The 17,365-nt window shown below is 39.2% G+C and overlaps 1 protein-coding gene across 1 annotated transcript in view; it reads left to right on the top strand.

Annotated features, from left to right (window-relative positions):
- CTNND2 (catenin delta 2) overlaps positions 1 to 17,365 on the top strand; it is a 556,320-nt gene that overhangs the window by 444,713 nt on the left and 94,242 nt on the right. Inside the window, exons 12-13 of the mRNA XM_059836017.1 lie at positions 11,592 to 11,709; positions 15,630 to 15,815. Coding sequence (XP_059692000.1) covers positions 11,592 to 11,709; positions 15,630 to 15,815 — 304 coding nt within the window. The remainder of the gene's footprint in view (positions 1 to 11,591; positions 11,710 to 15,629; positions 15,816 to 17,365) is intronic.

Below are 17,365 nucleotides of genomic sequence, written 5' to 3'. Positions count from 1 at the left end.
GGTAATTGTAGAGAGCGATAAGGTCTCCCCTCAGCCTCCTCTTCTCCAGGATAAACAACCCCAGCTCCCTCAGCCGCTCCTCATAAGACTTGTTTCCAGACCCCTCACCAGCTTCGTCAAACTAGGAGATCTCATTTTAGCTTGCCTCCATTTCAAAGTGTCTACTTGTTTGGGAATGTAATTGTCTGCCCAGTTGACTGTAAAATTACAGGTTTTATACCTCAGTCACAGATTCCTCTTTTTGCATCATCTTGTAGAAGGAATTTGACAGTTGTGGCACAGGGCTTTTCACTGCACAAGCTTGGTTGCCCTCAACTGAATTTGTGTGATTAAAACTTTAGGAGGTCCTTCAAATATATGGCCAATGGGTCTGTTTGGCATATGGACTTTCTTCCACTTAACAGGCTATACACTGGATACTTAAAACTGCCTTTTTTGTCTGGGACACTGACTCACTCCTAGGTGTTTCAGTTGTACGTATGAACAAAAAAGGAGACCCAAGTAATAACATCAGCAAGATAGGGAATTATAATTTACTAATCAAAACTCTTTTTTCTTTTATATAATTGACAATTAAGAGACTGTATGGACAGCAGTTGAGACTCACTGGAATCCAAGACAGTCACATGACTGAGAAAGTTTAAATGCAGATATTAGACTTCAAATCGCTTTTTTTGCTTCTGTGGAGTAGCACAGCCATATTCTTTCAGCAAAGACTTCTTCTGAGCATGCTGGAGACCAGATTCTAAGTGCCTTATTAAAATGGAGCAGGGGATGACTCCAGAGAGTACAAAATCTCAGGACTTCTTGGGTTCATAATTTCTTGACAGAGGGAAGAAAGGATGCACAAACTAGTCCTTTAAGAAAGCAAGATGTTTAACAGATAAACTTCAAAAAAGCCTATTTTCTGTGGGTTTTGGTGTGGTTTTTTTTCTGATTCCAAAAACTATACTTATGAAACTTTTTCACAGATTTTTTGGTTTGGGAGTTTTATTAAATAAGCGAACTGCTCTGTTTGGAAAAACGTTATGCTTATTTTTAACTGTTAATTTTATGTGATGGTCTGGTCCTTTCCTATTAGTCTAGAAGCAAATATATCTTCTGTAGCTAGGACACACCTGCTAGCACTAAACGATTTAGGGTGAAACCTGGAAGCAGGTCAGGAATGCATTTTGGCCCCATGTTGGACTCTGAAATTGCTCTTTTATCATAATCAACTCAGGCATTCAAAATATTTCTGAGTGTATAGAACAGAGGCTCGCGTGTATCCCTGAAAAGCATGAGCTACGCTGGGAATAAGTCAAGGGGAAAGAACTGTCAAAACCAAGAGGTTTTGTTTTCATTTGTTAGTACTAGTTGTTCTTAAGCTAAAACAAGGTCAAATACATCAGAGGGTAGCAAGAAATTTCACACACTGTGTGAAGTTGGCTAAACTCCTTTTCACAGGTTTCAGGTATGAAAGAAAATCCTTTTCCCCAGCTGTCATATATGTTAAATTTTTGGCTGAAGGAGAGTGATTTTTTCTTTACAAACACTAAAAAATGAAAAATATATTAGAGAAATAACATTCAAAGGATTTTATAAAGTGATCTCAGTAGTGTAAAACATTCTGATAAATACAGTCAGAATAATATTTTTAAACACTTAGTAAATTACTGTCTTTTACAGATAGTATATTGCTTTGATGCTTATTCTGAACTCTAAAGCATCTTGCCAGCTTCTTTGTAATTGTTCTTATGAATGCCGTTGTAATGCCAAGTTTTTCCTGAGAATATAGCCTACAAAAAATAAAAAGGGAAATATTTTTCTTCTTGTGGAAGTTTTTTTGCTAGTGCAACTCATGCAAGACAGAGACTTTCCCACAGGACTAAACGGGACAAATACAGACTTCATCTTTTAGTGGAGGAGAAAAGTAGACATAGAAATGATGAACAAATGACCTGAATTTTAATACTTTAGAAACTGCTTGAACAGTTAATGTAGAGGAAGGCAATTAAGAACATCAAAACAGACCAGTTTGTAAGCATTTGAAGAAAATAATCTGATAAATAATAGGTAGAATGAGGTTAATTGAAAACCATTCATGTCTGATCAGTATTTTTTTTCTGAATAAGATAACAAGCTGAGCAGGAAAATGAAAATAAACAGGAGAGACTACTTTACAATACTGAAGCATCTGACACAGTATTTTTGAGTTTTCACAGTGGCTGGAGTGAATGGCCAGGGAAGAAGAAATCAGACCAGTAATACTTCCTTAGGGTATGCTCCCACCAGCCACGTAGGTGTTTCTCTGGGAGCTGGGATGGGGGGTGGTGCCTGTATTTAACAGCCTCGGTGGCATCCTTCTCCACGAATTTGTCCTGTTGCTTTTGGGTCCATGTGAACGTTAAAATCTGCAGTGTCCTCTGGCAAGAAATTCTGTAGGACAGAAGCACATCAGCTAATGCTGGAACAGTTAGTTCAGGTACAAGGAACAACATGGCTGTACCAGTGTTCGTGCTAAGTTGGTCAGCCGTGTGGAGAAGCAATCAATGAGAAGCTGCTGAGAGAGCCAGCAGCAGTAGTCTTGTAGCTCTTTCAGAGCTAGCTTCCGTGTCTTCACTGGCTGCTCTACCGTGCCTTGCAGGTGCACCTCATTTCTTCCAGTACTAGCAATGGGAGACCAGAAGCCCCTCTGGACTGTCCAAATCTTTTCTTGCATGCTCAGCTGTGTTTATTACTCTACATAATAATACCATTTAACAAAAGTTAGGAAGTGTATGTCTCTAAGATCATCAGCTCTGAGTACTGATTCAGAAGCCATGGCTGAAATGCTGTACATCTCCTGTTTCTTCTTCAGCTGTTGGACGGCTATTCAGATTGCCTATTCTCTCTGGGAGACTGAATGACACCTCAGTGTTTCATTTGTACATAAAGATCAAAAAGAGTGACCCAAAGCAGTTTTCAGGGTTAAATCCAGGATTCTGGATTCATGAGGCCAGTGCCTTTTCAGGTTCACTTATCCTCTTTGTCCTACCAACCATTTGCTGGCTCCCAGCCTTCCTGAAACAGATGTGATTTCTTTGGTTTTAATAACTCTTAATAGATTTCTTTTCCGTCAGCTTGTCTCCTTTTGAGCCCATATACACTTTTGTCAGCCACAGCTTCTTTTGGGCAGGACGTCTACACCTCCACTTCACTTAATTACCATCCCTTATTTGTTTTAAGCCTTCCTTGTCTGGTTCCATCTGGTGACACCCAGTTTTCAACTGAAATGAAAAGTTGATTTCTATGCATCTTCTCCGTGACCATAATGACTTCATAAATTTTTATTATATTCTCCTGCTCCCATTATCTGTCACTCTTTCAACCTGCTGGGTTCTGGCTTACGAAATTGTTCCTAATGTGGAAGTATGTACCCCTCCTCTAAATCTTTTCTAGTTCTGCTGTATCATTCTGAGACGAGGGGATCAGAATTGCACCCCATAATAAGGACGGTGCACACAGTGGTATACTCTGTTTTAGTTTATGTTGCTTGCCTTATATGCCTTACAGTCCATTTGGCTCATGTGGCTGCTGTTGAGTATTGAGCTATCTCTTCATGGATGTCTGTTATAATGCCAAGGTTTAAGTGGTCAGTTCTGAACCCAATATGTTGTAAGTAAAATCAGGAATATGTGGGATTTTTTTCTCATGTACATCACTTTACATTTGCATACATTAATTTTAAAGTCCTGTAGTACTTCCCTGCTGGCACTTAGCTTATTACTCTGAATAACTTAATATCTTCATCAAACTTTCATTTCAGTGTTCATCTCCTGTTCCCAATAGGTTATCAATAAATCACTCCACTGGTGACCACCCTCCATTGTGAGAACTGATTTATTTCCTATATTTTAACAATTGTTTATCCATCTTCCCATGGTTGCTTATTCTCATTAAAGTACATTTGTTAGAGATCTTGTCTAAAGTCTTTTGAAAAGTGAAATAAATACTATAAAACAATCAATCTGTCCCTTATCTAACTTGATTATTGCTTATGCATTTCATCTTCAAAGTGCAAAGGTAGGATTATGAATCAGCCCTTTCGACTCCCCCTAGCATATCTTATTTATTCCTATGTCCACTACTTCTATAATTTGTTATGGTTTGCTGTAGTCCATAGCATTTTTCAACATGTTGTTGTATTTACATTCTTCCAGTCCTGAGGTACTAAGGTGGTTTAAGGTGAGAGGATGTACACCATGGTTGTGGCACAGTCAGATAACAGTTCGGATGCTACCATCAGGGATTCAAGTGATGGCCTCCTAAGATCTACAAGGTGCTACTGGTTGAGTACTGTGTATGTTGAAGCAAAAGCAATGGTTGAATTGTACCTGAACCTTCTCATTTAAATTCATACAACCTTGTGCTTTTCAGTGGAAAAGGCAACCATTTGAAAGTCTTACAATTGGCCAGTTTATTGTGCTCCCTCAGATAAGGAGGAAAAATGAAAGTCTCTACTGAAAATAGAAGTCTGCTCTTCCTCATCTCTAGATTTGCTGCAGTCTCTGGGCAGGAGTGAGCAGCTGTGTGGTGCTTGGCTGCTGGCCTGGGCCACCACACCACACTACACCACAGCACGCTTGTGTGCAGTAGGTCTTTAACACATTTAGAGGTCCATTGGTGTTCAAAGCATCTGATAAAATTTTGGGAAAGAATCAAGTTGGAAATGTTACAATTCCAAATGGAGAAAAATGTCTTCACATTGACATCTTTAAACTGTTCCCATTATGACCTTCAGAGTCTGCACCACAGCAGCTTCTTCCCAAGGGCAGTAAGTGACACAATATTTCAGCTCTTGCCAACTGAATAAACGCTTTGGTCAAGCTGACTTTCACCTCCTGCAGGTAGTGCATTCAAAGCAGTATAGGGATAAGCAGCTGAGCATTAATGAGTGCAATGATTTTTATGCAACCAGAGACTACACGTCAGAGAAATGAAATATCAAATCAGAAATTTGCTGCAGATGGTATGTTTTTTTACCATAATTTAAAATATTTACAGAATACGCTATATGTAATTCTGTCCACGGTATTTAAATAGAAGTTGCACTTCAAATGAAAACACATAGCAAAAGGGGGAGGGGAAGGGGAGTTAGAAATACTTTTTGTTTCTTTCATATGAGGCTATGGTTCATTATACCATAAACCCTTACCAAAAATATTTTATGCCATAAAATTTTGTTCATTTTGTTTTAAGGAGAAAATTTCTTTTAATATGCTTATGGCAGTTTATGTTCTTCTTCTACTATGTATCTCTTCAAAACATATCAAAATGGCAAAAAATTATGTTAGAAGTCAATTGCTTCACAGATCACACAGAGCAGTCATTAAAAACAGTGCATTTAGCTGAAGGATTGGACATGCAGATGCACAGCTGTAAAAGCTACCTGTTGAGTGCTTGACTTGGTAGGCTAATTGCTCTGATGTTTTGAAAATGAAAAGTATGGCTGAATAATCAAAGCTAAATCACATTGTCATAGCATTTGATAGAAAGGTTAATAACCAAGACTGTATCCACATTAGACTGTCAGATGTTTATCTAATCGCAAAGTATGCTTTTAAAGTGAAATTAATATCTAAGAGATAAAGATCTGGGGCCAAATTCCTTGTTGATACAAAACGGTCTTGCTTCTTTAATTACAGTTGAGCTATTCTAATTAATATGAGAGAATTTGACCCCAAACCTGGGTTATTCTTAATCCACATGCAGGATTGATAAATTATTTCTCCTCTGAAGACCAACTTATAAAGAAGGCTATGACTGGTACTAAGAACATTTAGCAAGAAGAAATCTTGCTACCCTTGCTAATACTGCATTGAAGTGTCATTCAGATCGGGCAAAATTGCAAGGAGGATCTGTGGCAGTGACTTAAAAATCTATTTTAATTTATTATTACTTCCAAACAAAGTGCTGATTTTGTAGTCACTAAAAGCCTAACACTTAGAAACTCTAAATAATTAAGATGAACCATTTTGTGTTTTCTTATTTTTTGTCTTACTGCCTCGTTTAAATTTGTATGTTGTCTGAGAAATAGCTACTCTTATCAGCTGGTTTAGTTTTCAGCAGTCAGAGATGATTTTAAAAAGTCTTAGTGTACCAATAATGATAAAAATTTAGAATGTGTCTAAAAGTTACAGTAGTAACCAGAACTACTACAGCTAATCTATTTACTGCCTGTCCAAAGGCTGCACTGAATACTTAACAGATAAGCCAATGTGACTCAAAGTCTACTCCATTATAAAAAGCCCTTAAAATTGTATAGTTGTCAAGGGCCTGCTGATGACTGTGAGCACACTTGCTGGATATGTGCATGGTGCTGGTTGCTTCTTTTTGCTGTCTGTGTTACTATATTAGACCCTTGCAGCAAAGAGCCTGAATGCTTACAGAAACAGCTGGAAGTACACAGAAAGAGTAATAGCTCTTACAGGATCATCTGCTACATTGCAGACCACCTCAGAGCATCATCACCACTCACTTCAGCCTGTGGATGGGACTGGGGATGCCAGCTTGCCACTGAGACAAGACTGTCCCTGAAGGAGAATGCTTAGCCAATCAGACAAATAAAAACAGGCAGCATATAAGAGAGCACATGTAGAGGACACCAGTATCTGGGATCTTTTTTTTTATTTTTATGTATGTGTTTTAAAGATGAGTATTTAGTGCGTCCATTGTAACTCAGTATTCATTATTCTCCTGAAGGCTTTTCCCTTGCTAGGTATCCTCAGGGAAACATAAACGTGGTTCCTACAACATTAATGGAGCTTTTTGAATTCTTGGTTTGTGAAAACTTTGCTCCCTTTCTGTGAAAAATCTCTTTTTGGTGGCAATTGTAACAAGTAGAAGGATGAAAAAGATTGAGACTGTTATGATTAGTCCCTCTTACACAAAACTTTTTGGAATAAAGGTACATTTTGGACGTATCTGAAGTTTCATACCAAAGATAACTTCTGCGTTCCACCTGATTTAGGATAGATATTGTCCTTCCTGTGTCTGTCCTTTCTTACATCACATCAGTCAGTAGTAAGAATGTTGCATATACTAGATATTAAACGTGCTTTCTCTTTTTATCATGGGGCCTTGAGGAAGACCCATCTCAATTCTATCATTGCTAAATACAGATTATTTGTTCTTAACGATTATCCTACATGACTGCAGTGAGATCTGCAGACCTGTAGCTGGTATATGAAAGGTCATACTACCTGATGTGACCTGAGCATGTTCAAGGAGGGCAGTTGCTTCTGTAGATACTTTAATTCTGTCTTTGAGATTTATAGAACTGCTGCTGGGAGTAATGTCAAGAGTTTGCTAAATATTCCCATATCCAGAGAGCATGTCTCTCAGCACACTGGCTTTCTGGATGACCTTTCCATAGAATTCAGTGTCCCTCCCCTGGATAGGGCAGGTGAACTTAGTTATCCTAGCGTCATAAGGATATTGCTTGAAACCCCACAGAGTTTGTATGAGTGTATGGAAAATGACCCTAAAGTAGAAAGAAATTACTTGGCACCACCCATCTTCCCCTACCTCAGATCTCACCAATTATATCGAATAACTAAGGTAAATGCCAGGGCTGACACAAATCAGGTATGTGTTGCACAGTGCATTCCTTTATGCCACACACTTCATATCCATAGAGCATTGGATTGACACCTCTTATGTATGTTTGGAGCATCTTGCCTGCTGTTAGTTATCAGGTGATGACATGATAGTTATCATACATCCTCCCATAAAACTGAAGCTGAATTATTATAGTTCTCTTTCCATTCCTAGTTCAGTAGCAAAATCGGTCTGCCATTTGTTCAGAAAACAGCAGTTTGATGAGCCATGGATCTGAGCTCTTGTTCTGACTATCTGTTCTTGGTGTTCCTCTCCTGAGAAGAAGCTGCTTACGTTAGCTGGTTTTTGGAGGTCTGAGTGGGACCTTCTGACTAAACTGAGAGTTATTCTTCAGCACTCTGTATTTCTGGTATTCCTGTGTGACTGGATTCCATTTGAAATTGATTTTACTGGCTTATGGAGGTCTAAAGGATTCCTTGTCCTGATAGATTCAAAATGTCAGCCTACACTTCACGTATACCCTGTGAGTAGAGTTTCCACAAAGTATCAAAATTTACTTGGCAATCAAGATTTTGCTGGGCTGCCTTTACAATGGAAAAGTATTTTTTTCCTGAAAACCTGTGCATTGTATCTCCACATCTGTTTAAAAATCCAGAAAACGTGGTTTCACCTGTTTGGAGACTGACACTGGAGAAATATGTGGTTACTTAGTGGGACATTTTACCAACAGTAGATACTACTAATGCTTCAGTTCAAGGTTTGCACAGTGACCTGTAAATTCACAAATGACAAATCATGTCTTACTCCCTGTCACACTGACAGCTACAGTGTGTTTGAGTGGTGTTCGAGTGGTGTTCGAGTTACCAATGAGAAATAAGAAAATTAAGATGGCAGAGTGTTTTCTTTGACAGCTCGAGTAATCTTGAACTTGGCTTTTCATTCACAGAACTACATAGCCTGAACATGGTATTAGAGATCTTCTGTGAAAGATTTCAGTTAACAATGACTCCTTCAACAGAGGTGAAATGGGAATAGTTATATAATAATCAAATGATTATTTCTGTAAACATGTTGATGTGAAGTTTTGATTTGTCTTGGGTTTTAAGCTATTTCCCATGTAAACAAATACGCTAAATCTCGGGAGGGCTGTAGTAGCTATGAGTCAGTGCAGAAACTAGATAGAGACTTTTAAGAGAAAAGGGAAAGCAGTTATGGGAATTCAGTATATCCACCTTTTGATTACAGAAGCAACTGGAGCATAATGGGGAAGTATGATAAACAGAAGAACTGAACTAGACAGCTCCTCCGCACGGGGCAAAGAAAGAAATGCATTTTCTGTCCAAGATGTGCCCCTAGTGCGTCTGTATTACTTCGTATAAAGGCCTCATATTCTTTGTTTGGCTGGAAACGAATGAGGCAGACAGCTCGCAGCTCAGGGACTATAAGGTTGTCTGCATTGTTGTCTTGGTGAGGAAGAGTTTCTGGTGAACTTGGAGAGGAGCTGAGAGGCTGCCAGTCTATGCAGGCTCTGGAGAGACAAGGTGACATGCATTTGGCCATGCTAGAGAGAAGGAGAAATCACCTCAATGAAAAGATCAGGGAGAATGTATCTCTCTGTTTCTGCCAATGTCTAAGTCTATATATTTTGAAAGCTTGCACTCAGTATATGTAACTGCAGAAAATGAAGAAGCCTGGACACATAATATTAGTACATACTGTTACATCTAGTTCTGTTCAAAAGGATTCAGTAAAATTTCAGCTTTTTTTTCATAGTGGTGCAAGGAAAGGTGGTGTGCTGAGAACACTTCCTCAGCATCCTCCTGTTGTAATTTGTGCAGTTATTCTTTTAGGGCTGGATACAACTCTTTCTCTTTTTTAATCTCTGTCTTCCTGGAGGATGGGAGAGTAGAATTTCAGATCAAAGGAGTCCACTAATCCCCCTTGTCCTCACTGCCCACCACCAATGCACTTTTCAGATCCATGATTCTGCTTTTCCTAGGTGTGCTGCCTTTCAGGAATTTCCGGTGGGGCTGTTGCCTTTAATAAGGGGACAGTCTACTCAAAATACACTTTAGGCAGACTCCACAGCCCTGCAAATATAGGGCACAGGCCCTGTTTTGGGAAAACCATGCTCTATAATTTTACATTCTGATTTCTGTCACCCAAAGGGAAGTCAAAATTTTTCCATCACTTCAAAGGGAGAGCCAGTGGAAGACTTTTTCCAGTTGATGCTCTCCAGACCCCAGTTCCTGGATGGCAGAAGAGGGTTTGGTTTCCCCACGAACTGGAGGAAGACCCTTCATCTGCTGCTCATATAGCAGCTGAGAGAGAGGGGGCAAGGGATGGAGTTCAGGGACCAGAAGAAGAACAAGACAACACAAAACTTGCAAGTCATTATGAAGGGGATACTTCTGATGTGTTATGTGGGGTGAACTGGGGAGTCTCAAGGAGAATGGAAAGCATGAATTTGCGTGCTAGGGAGATCAAGAATTCATTCTAGTGCTCCTGGGCTGTATGTTTTTTGTCAGGCTGTCTGCAGAGGTGAAAGGAACAGTATTGAATTAGTTGGGGCAGCTTGTGTGTGGGGATGCAAGTATAGATGGAAAATCATATGTGTTTAGGGAGCAGAATCAATTAGGAACCTGTATTGGAGGGGCTGGGGGATTGTCCAGTTATAAGATTATTTGATTAGGAAAACTCTTTGGTGCTTTGGGGGAACAAAGTGCTTTTTTTCAGATGATAGGAGGCAGAACAGGATGAAGTAGGTAGAGCAAAGAAAGAATTGAAAGGAAACCTATCCTTAAGTCTGCTCACTTTCCCCCATGTAAAATTCATTCCCCCCTCCCAGGATTCTTGTCCTTTTTCCATCTTTGATGCAAAGGCAATTGAAAATGGCAGAAGAGGAAGGAAGTGCCTCGCCTTCTTCCCAAATCAAGGGGCCAATGGCCTCCCTTTTGTTTCCATACATTGGCATTAAGTAGGCAGGTCTGGTGTGCTCTTCTCTGTTCTTCCTTTTTATAAACTTTAGTAGTGGGGAGAGAGGAGCTACAGATGAGTCCCTCAGGAGAGGGTTGTCTTTCCCTACCAAAGGAGACTATGTGGATATTCCACATATTACCCCATTCCTGAGATTGCTAATTCACCCATTTCCAAATCAAAACTGCTGTGCAAATTTGAATGCAATTTTCCTCAGGGAGGCTTGATGTTAGCAAGTATAGATTCTATTTACATATGCTCATTCATACATACTTGTTTCTTTATATATCAATATTTTGAACTTTATGACACATTACATTATGCATTAAATTTTTTTGTTTTAGTTGTGTTTTTGTAAATGTGTTCAGAAGGCCCTCTGGCCCTGTCTGAGTAACACAATTATTATAATAAGCTGAGGTTTTAAATTTTGCAATGTAAAACAACTTACGAGTAACTAGGTAAGGAGAAGATTGAGCCATTAATGTTCTCCGAAAATGAGAGAGAAAAGGAAACACTCGTGTAAAAGGAGAAGCAAGCAATACCAGGTGGTTTATGTTATGCTTTGATAATATTTTTTCTCTCAGGTTAAGAGCCCTAACTACTGGACTTTTCAAATCCTAGGAGATTTCTTTGGCAAAACCTCTAGACTTTTCAAAGCCTGATTTATATGTACATATGCACATTTTTAAAACGCTTTCTCACAAATACAAAGCCTACTTTTTAAAAAAAAAGTAAGAAAAATGATCAGCCCTTCTCCAAATTTTAGTAGGCGGTGAGACTCCCAGCTCAGGTGGGCGCATGCTGCTTGGCCTCTCAGCCCTTTCTTGTGGAGGACCTGATGACTTCCATTTGTTCCCCTCTGTGTTACATTTCCTGAGCTCATTCACAGCTGTCTTCATTACTCACAGCTCTGAACTGATGAAAGGAGAAAAAAACCCAAGTGTTTTTATCTGTATGTTAATTGTGAGAGCGTTTCAGGAGGGGAGGTGGGCAGGGGAGCTGTGGAGGTGGTGACCCTTGCTGTTGCCTTGCAGGAACGTCAGCTCTGCTGGAGAAGAGGCCCGCAGAAGAATGAGGGAGTGTGATGGCCTGACGGACGCGTTGCTCTACGTGATCCAGTCTGCTCTGGGGAGCAGTGAAATTGATAGTAAGGTTTGTCATCTTTGTCTTTTGAAGAGCAAGAAATCCAAGTATTCAGGGTACATCAGGACTATAAAGTGACAGGTTTTTTTTAAACAAGCGTTGTGAGGGATGCCTTAGCAAAGCCTGATTTAGCCCATCTTTTTCTTTCCCTTCTGTTAAGCTGTGTATTTTTGTGTGCTAAGTGTTGGATTTGTGCCTGCCTGTGTAGCGTGCACAGGTCACCATGTCATCCTCTCATTTGAATTATTAAGGGAGAAAATATGATACCGATTTAACAAGAGCAAATGTGTCATATTCCATGTAAACTTCCTTACGCTGCTCTGCCAGGCTTACCTTAAAATTGATTTTCAGGACCCAGTATGAGACAGAGCTAATAACAGTGAGGTAGGCTTAAAAGGCAAACAAACAAACAAAAAAATTGCACAATTAATAGTCACTTTTGCAGTAATACCAACATTATTTCTTCTTTGGAGAGGATCAATGAATGCTTTCGATGCTTATAAAAATAAGACGTATTTTTATGTCAACTTTACTTCTCTGAAGTACTAGGATATGAACATGCTTCTCCAAAGGAGAAAGGCACTGCCTGATTAAAAAGACTTCAAGCATGTAAAAATTGAAGATTTGTTAATACATTAAAGTATTCCGGAGAAGAAGGAAAAGGCTAGTTTCAAATACCTTTTTCTTTCAGTATATGGTGCTAAATTAATTACAGTTGCTGCTTTAGGGCGACCTTGCCCCATTTGCAAACCCCCAAGAATCCCAGAAGAGCAGCCTTTTACATAGCAAAATTTTAAAGCCCACTGGGTTTGTATTTCCAAATGATCCTTAACAGATAGTTGTCCAGAACTTTCTGGTCGTTAGCCTGAGCCAAATAGGTGAAATTTGCCCATGCGGTCACGGGAGGGAGAGTGGAATGATGAGAGGTTTGTAGCATGTGGTGTTGGGATAGCGGCGTGTTTTTGTGTTTTGAAAGCAAAAAAACCCCCCGACCCATGAGTCTCTGATCAGTCTTCCATTAATACAAGTTTATCAGAGCGATGATCGGAGGAGGCCCACCCACAAGGTAGGCACTGCGCTTGCAGCAGGGTTCGGAGCAAACTCGGCTGCCGTCTGCAGCCCGCGGCCTCCCACCCCTCCCTGCCACCTCCTGCGGCACAGCCCCCAAACACCGGGGTGGCTTTAGCCTCAGTAGCTTTGGAAGAGCTGAACCGGGGACTGTTTCAAAGCTCCCTGCTTCGGTTTGCCTAACAGAAAAACGTTAGAGGGGCTTCACTGGAGCAGAGTGGGAGGTGGCTGGAGGAGGAAGGAGGGAGGAGGTCAGTTTATGGCCCGTCTCGCAGCTCAGCCGCTGCTTTTTCAGCAGTTTCTCTGTAGGTGACCCAACTGATTACAATAGTTTTACTGTTAAAGAGGGTAAATAAGGAGCGCAGTAAGCTCCCTGTTTTGCCTCTTATTCTTAATATAGACTGCTCTGTTTATACTCTCATTTGTAGCTGGTATGACTTGGAAAAACTGCAGGCTAAGTCGTATATGGAGGAAAAAAATGAAGACATGAGAGAAAAATTATTCTCCCTGCCTTAGTAGTTTTACCTTCCTGTCTAAGAGGTTTTTAACTGTATGCCATAAAGCAGTTGTAGTCTCTTACCTTGCATCTTTATCCCAAAGTAGAATGTAATTTTAATTATTTAAATAACTGTCTCTAAATCAGTTTTTAATCTAGTTTCAAAAATGGTGCTATTATAACAAAAAATGGAACTTTAAAATGAAGTTTTAAATGTTGTTTTCGAAATGCCACGACAGTTGCCCTATTAGCTAATTTTGTAATACTGTTACTGACTAGAAACTGAAATACTGAAAAACAGGTCCCTGCTCTTGCAGGCTCTGAAAGAGGATGAAAGACTTGCAAGCACATGCAGAGTTGTTGTTAGAGTCATTCCTCATGCTGATGAAGTCACGAGTGCATAAGTCTTAGCAGTGTTACAAGCATCTTAGCAGCAGTGTTTCTTATAAATGTCTAATAAGAAAAAACTATGATACTTCAAGTTGAAATGTTAAACATGAGTGACTTAGACATGGTTACCTGACAAAATTACTGTTCATAATTTTAATTTGATCTATTATGACTACTGAACTCATATTTAGTCCCCTTACAATGAAACTGAAAAATATCTGTAGGAATGAGGAATACAAGGATGCTTGAAAGTTCAAAGCTACAAGTCGAGAAGGAGTGAAGTCTGTCCAACTGCGTGACTAGAACCAGCTTTCTTGGCTTGTACAAGATGACCTTAGTGAAGAAGATGCTGGTTGCATTCAAAGCTTGGAAGTTTGCTTATCAGTTTTTAGTTTGAGGTAGCATTTTCCTCGCAGTGGACTTAGCTAATTTGTTTTTGACATAATGAGAATTTTAAGTGTGAAAACTATTATTTGTAAAAAGGGGAATTAAAATTCAGAACCCTAATTAACAAACGCAAAGCTTCAACTTCAGCACGTTATGGATATGCAGAGCAAGAGCGAATAAATTTCAAATATGAAAATGTAAAAGAGGTAGCAAACTTTTCATGGTCGCCATGAAATCTGCAAAGCTTTGAGTTACAAGAAGTGCACGAAGAAGTTTCACATTTTCTACATATGTATTTCTACATGTGCTTATGCATTTGGCTGGAGATTTCAAATTAGTACAAGTGTAATGTTGAAATTTCATTTATGTTTAAAAAATCAAATAAATAAAAAACCCTGTCTAGGTGAGTCTTGAGTTCAGTGTTCAATGTTATCTCTGGAACTTAATGTCATCTCAAAAATGGTGTGCCAAATGCCTACCTGGCATAAGCTCATACAGTATATGAAAGTAAGTGAAGCCCCATCTGTTTGCCTTACTGGTGAATATGGCAGAGTACGATCGAGCCGAAAGTCTCACGGTCATTCCATTCTTGGTTAATGGAGCAAGAGAGATGGAATGTAGTGACTATCGATTTTTATCTCCATGCAGCATTAGGAACAGTTGAAATAGATACAGATAGATACAGAGTGGCATTTTTAACCATGTTTTCCCTGCCTCCAGAAAATTAAGCACATATCCTTCCTGTTAAGGGTAGTCAAACCAAATTCAACCAACTAAATGAGTAGGCTTCAAGCGAGTCTAAACTGAGCTTCTTTTGGACTTGCAGAAATTATCTAGAATTATCAGTGCCATCTTTTCCCTCCACTGGTTCTCACTCCATTTCTGGATTCCCGCCACCGTCTTTTACAGAAGGCACAACATACTAGGGGGACAAATGAATGAAGGGGAAAAGCTGCCTACAAGTTATTTGCAGCCTGGCTAGAAGCAGTAAAAGCAGCAAGATTCCTGAGATTTCTAGTCTGTCTTCTGGGACTTGAGAAACATCGTCTGTTTATGCTACAAGTATTTGTGAAATGGAACTCGGCTCCCATTTTTCTGGTAACTTACATAGAATTGATACCAGAAATAGTCTTTATTTCTGTTCTTTTTTTTAAAAAAAAAAAAAAAAAACACCCCAAAACCCACAACCTATTGCTGTTTTCCATTTGTAGCATTTTCTGATCACTGAGGTGGGAGTTTGCTGACATTCTGTGCGTTTTCAGGTTATCTTGATCACTTTATTTCGGCTTCTGTTTCGCATGGGGCTCCATCATGAAGTTCAGAATGACAGTTAAAAATATTCATGCAAAAAATGTTGTTCAGACTACTGATTTCTTTCCATTAAAAAAAATCTAAATCTCTTAAGCTGCGGTTACATGGGGACCACTAAGAAATGAGCAGATAAGAATTGTGCTGGGAAAATTTATGTGCAAAGATCGATGAGGTTTCTTCTGCTTTGTATACAGAGTGAGCAAGGGAAGGATTTTAACTTTTTTCTATTTTTGTTTTCTGGTGTGTTTTTTTTTTTTTCTTTTGTCACACTTTTCAGACCGTTGAAAACTGTGTGTGCATTTTGAGGAACCTCTCATACAGGCTAGCTGCAGAAACATCTCAGGGACAGCAGATGGGAACAGATGAACTTGATGGATTACTCTGCGGTGATGCCAATGGAAAAGACACAGAGAGTTCAGGGTGTTGGGGGAAGAAGAAGAAGAAAAAGAAATCACAAGATCAGGTAATGAAAGTTACTTGCATCTGCATTGCAAGTGGTTGAAGTGTTCATCATTTAAAATATAAATGATTAATGCACTGTATTAGAAATAAAGTGCATGATGCATAATATACAAAACTGTTGCCTTTGTTAATTAGCTGAGAGCTTAAAGCAGAGTATGGCTCGAGTAACAAAATACATTTGCTTGAGAAAGCTGCACATTACGTGGTGGCACCTGGAAACTGTAGTCATGGGTACACTGTGAATGCCATAAATCCTGTAAACTGCTCAGTCTATTAAAGGAAGCCATTTATAATGAAAAGTGTAAGTCTTAACATTCATGCATATACTTTACACTGTACTTCCACACAGCCATCTGTGTGTAGAGAGGCCTTCGTGCAAGCAAACAGCAGGCTTACATTTGTATGCTTACTTGCTTCAAAGTTAGTCTTGTACTGTGCCTCTACATGTTGAGAGAAAACTGTATAGGATTGAATCAAGCAATATGAGTGAATGTTAAAACAGCATGCATATTTTGATGTATTTAATGTCATTACCAAACAAGGATTGAGAAGTACAGTCTTGATAGTTTCCTCAAGTTACTTGAGGTGCTGTGGGTTTTTATTTTAGGTGGGTTGACTTTCAAAGTGTATTTATCTCCTTGTTTTCCCATTAACAATTTAAAATTTGGGGAATGCTGACGACGTTACAGAGAAAGACGTTGTATCAGTACACACACTGAATAGCAATGAGAATGGCTACTGATTTATGAACTCTTTAAAATGACCTGTGCTGGCAGCAGGCAGTTCTCCATCTCTTCCTAGACTTAGTCTTTTTCCATTGCCATTTATTTCTGTTTCAGATTGCTCAAAGAAAATATTCATTTGAGTAAGCAATTAGGCTCACAGGGTATTTGCATAAATTATGTAAACCAGTATTGAAAATATTTCTGAGTTCATAAAGGCAAATTGTGTAAATGTGGAAAAGTTATAGGAACATTAACAAGCTAAGATTCAGGTGCTGAAAAATGCAGCACTCAAGACTTTAATTTCACCTACTCTTCTAGTTAAACACTGCGTTCATCAGATAATTTGAATTTATTATGGCCTTTTGTTGGGATTCCTGTATTAGGCTACAGCGAGATAAAATGTACCAAAGCAAGCTAATTTTACCCCATAAAGCAGTCATTGTCCCTGTTCCTGAATTAACAGTTCCCACACACTACACTTACAGTTATTCAAAGTGCAGCAACAAAAATAGCATGTCTGGATATGAATGGGTCATACTGCAACTCGCCTTCTTCTTTTGATGCTCTGTTTACCAACACACACTATATAAAGTCTTTCTTAACTCTTCCTTTTATATTCCTTCTGTGATAACTGGATCTCACTCTACCACTGACCGTTTCATTGTTCCTGTCAGACTTCTCTGTACTTTAAAGGTTCCCTATTAAAGTTCTTTCTCCACCTCCAGGCCAAAGAACTAACCTCTTTTGGCTGATTTCCTTTACAATAGATGTGCTTCTGCCTGCTCTTAGATAGCTTTTGTCTGTCTCCATGAGCGTTCATTATCAG

The sequence above is a fragment of the Gavia stellata genome, chromosome 3 (genome assembly GCF_030936135.1).
Source record: "Gavia stellata isolate bGavSte3 chromosome 3, bGavSte3.hap2, whole genome shotgun sequence".
In the NCBI taxonomy this organism is placed as follows: Eukaryota; Metazoa; Chordata; class Aves; order Gaviiformes; family Gaviidae; genus Gavia; species Gavia stellata.
The sequence above is the reverse complement of the archived record's forward strand: the minus strand, read 5'-3'. Positions and strand labels throughout refer to the sequence as shown.